At 57.7% G+C, this 3031-nt stretch overlaps 2 protein-coding genes across 2 annotated transcripts; both read left to right on the plus strand.

Moving 5' to 3' along the window:
* Positions 1–261: 261 nt before the first annotated feature.
* On the plus strand, positions 262–1524 carry VDBG_03045 (choline dehydrogenase; the record flags this gene model as incomplete). The annotated part of the gene is made up of 1 exon (XM_003006860.1): positions 262–1524. The coding sequence occupies one exon, from the start codon at positions 262–264 to the stop codon at positions 1522–1524; it is 1263 nt and encodes a 420-aa protein (XP_003006906.1).
* A 782-nt stretch (positions 1525–2306) lies between these two features.
* On the plus strand, positions 2307–3014 carry VDBG_03046 (predicted protein; the record flags this gene model as incomplete). The annotated part of the gene is made up of 1 exon (XM_003006861.1): positions 2307–3014. The coding sequence occupies one exon, from the start codon at positions 2307–2309 to the stop codon at positions 3012–3014; it is 708 nt and encodes a 235-aa protein (XP_003006907.1).
* Positions 3015–3031: the final 17 nt, after the last annotated feature.

Below are 3031 nucleotides of genomic sequence, written 5' to 3' on the forward strand. Positions count from 1 at the left end.
TTCCGGTATTTACTATCCTCGAGGCGCTACTGTCGGCGGTTCAAGCAGGATTAATGCTATGGCCACTCAGCTGCCCACCGATAGTGATTGGGACTATATTGTCAACCTGACAAATGATACCTCATGGAGGTGAGGCTGTTCTCTATGCGCCTTTAACTTTATCAGCGCTTACAGTTCAAAGTGCGGCCAACATGCGGAACATATTCGTACGAATCGAGAAGAACAACTATCTCCCTGTCGGGACTCCAGGGCATGGCTTCAATGGCTGGTTTCAAACTCACATTGCTCCTACATTTGGCGGCATCACATGGCGTCGTTGGCGATGTTCTTCGTGCCATGGCCACCCTCCTCGGCCAGGACCCAGACCAGATCACGCAGTACGCCAGTCGTGATAACAACCAGCTGAGCAGCACCCGTGATCGTGAAGTCGGGATCTACGGCCTCGCTCGCCACACGCGTTCCAACGGCCAGCGCTACAGCTCACGCGATTATGTCATTGAGAGCATGAACGCTGGCAGTCTCCCACTGACTCTCTCACAGAATTCACTCGCCACAAAGATTCTCTTCAACACCTCTGGCAGCAAACCTCGCGCCACTGGCGTCGAGTATCGTGTTGGGCGTTCCCTCTACAAGGCGGATGCGCGCTACAACGGCGCCCGGGGGGAACTGCGCACGGCTACCGCGCGGCGCGAGGTCATCCTCGCCGGGGGAGCCTTCAACTCTCCCCAGCTCCTCAAGCTTAGCGGCATTGGGCCCTTCGACGAGCTGCGCCGCTTCAATATACCCGTTCTGTCTGACCTTTCTGGAGTTGGCATAAACATGCAGGACAACCAGGAGATGCCAGTAGTGGGCCGCCCACAAGGCACAGCGAGCGGCTTCGGCTCCGGCGGCTTCGTCATGTACCAGACGGACCACGCACCCTACGGCGAACGCGACGTCTTCCTCATGCACGGGCCGTACGCTTTCCGTGGCTTCTGGCCTGACAGCCAGGCGAACACGGGCCTCAATGCAGGCGACCGCGGCATCTACGGCGTCTCCATCGTCAAGCAACACCCACAGAACCGCGCCGGCACGGTCCGGCTGCGCTCCAGCGACCCGACGGATCCACCCGACATCAACTTCAACCTCTATAAAGAGAAGCGGGAGATCGACATGGGCGGCATGAAGGACGCCGTCGCCTGGGTGCGGCGCGTCTTCGCCAGCACGCGCAGCCCCTCGGGCCCTGTCACGCCGCTGGAACCGCCTTGCGGGCAGGTCCTCGCGACGGGCTACTGCCGGGACCAGGCTGTTGACGAGCGGTGGATCGAGGACCAAACGTTCGGGCACCATCCGACCAGCACATGCGCCATTGGCGCTGAAGGGGACCGGAACGCGGTGCTGGATTCCAAGTTTCGGGTCAGGGGTGTTGAGGGGCTGAGGGTTGTGGATGCGAGTGTCTTTCCGAGAATCCCAGGCGTGTTTCCTGTTGTTGCCACGTTTATGGTCAGCCAGAAGGCGTCAGATGATATCATTGCTGGTTTTTGAGAACTCGGTCTTGATGGCTCCTTACTGACAAGGCTGTGCTCGTGGGAAGACGCGATCATCAGACGTAACACTTCGCAACCATATTCAACTCAGAGGGCACAGTTTTGCAGCATGTTTGTCGATGTGTTCTAGCTCTGCATGGATATTAGAACAGTTCTGAATTACTCTCGTTTGTTCCACAAGTCTTGTACCTCCAATATGTCCTGAAAATATTTATCAGTGATTCGGTGACGAGGTCCATTCGCGGTCTGTAAGCAATACAAATGAGCGATGAAGGCTGTCGCATTGGCTCTCCACAAGTCAAAGCGTAGTAGGTCACCGTGAACGTCATCTGTATTGACACAATTGAGCAGTATTCTACTCTAGATCCTGACTGTCATATGAACATCGCACATCGAGCTTTTGAAAGTCTTATTTTGAGTCATCAAGAATCTTCTTTTGCATGCTTGTGCTCATCTTTCACCAAGACATCAGTGTGACGGGGGCGCATTCATTCCCAGTTCATCTTTGCACATATAGTGAAGCAGGGAAGCCATCACTGACCTCTTTTGATTCATAGCATAGCTGTTTCCGACCCTGTGATGAAGACCACATACCTGGCTGGTCTCTGTGGCCGATCACCTGCCGCAGACGCTGAACGCAACAGTCCCAGTGAATCGTGTAGCAAACACAACTGAGTGTGACCGCACAAGCAGGCATAAATTAGCGCGCTCGTAGTCTTTCGTCCATGGAATCATCAATTTGAGGAAGAAAACCAAAAGATGCCTCAGACCTTTCTCACCATGTCTTCCACAGCAACAATCTACCTCCTCTACTCCATCCCACCCCATAACCTCTCCATCCGCACCCTGCCCCTCCCCCTGCCCCCTGCAGCCACCCGCGCAGCCTTCCTTGCCGCGCTCGCCGAAGAGACAAACCTCCCTCTCACAGACCAAAACGTCACCCTCTACTGGACTCTCCCCCACGGCGCAGTCCGCATCGCCGGCGGACCCTCCCCAACCACAACCCTCCTGCCGACGACCATCCCCGTCATCACGCCCCTCACGATCCCGTACGCGACCTGGGTCCTGTCCCCCCAAGCCCTCGTCACGCCCCGGACGGTCGTCTCCCTCCACGGCAGCGGCTACTACTACCACCACCACTACCTCGGCGCCACCATCCAGAGCAGCCTCGTCGCGCGGCCGGCGGTGGGTTTCGGCACCGGGTACGCCACGGCGCGAGTCGCGGCTGCGGTGCCGGCGACGACATATGGCGCCGAGCCGTCGCGGCTCGAGGTCTCGGCCGTCGTGCACGTCGTGGCGCTGCGGCATGTCTCGGAGGAGCAGTGGCCTGGTTATATGAGCTTCGGAGGGGGCGGCCTGCGGTTATGCGTCCTCGTTGACGTCGAGGGGGCGAGGGCGCGCAGTGGCCTACAGCAGGATGATGTTCTACCTGACAGGGGTGGGGACCAAAGTCCTCCGTATAACGCGGCTGATGCGGAATCAATTTGAGAACAGAGAGGCGCGTA

This window comes from Verticillium alfalfae, genomic scaffold (assembly GCF_000150825.1).
Source record: "Verticillium alfalfae VaMs.102 supercont1.3 genomic scaffold, whole genome shotgun sequence".
NCBI classification, from domain to species: Eukaryota; Fungi; Ascomycota; class Sordariomycetes; order Glomerellales; family Plectosphaerellaceae; genus Verticillium; species Verticillium alfalfae.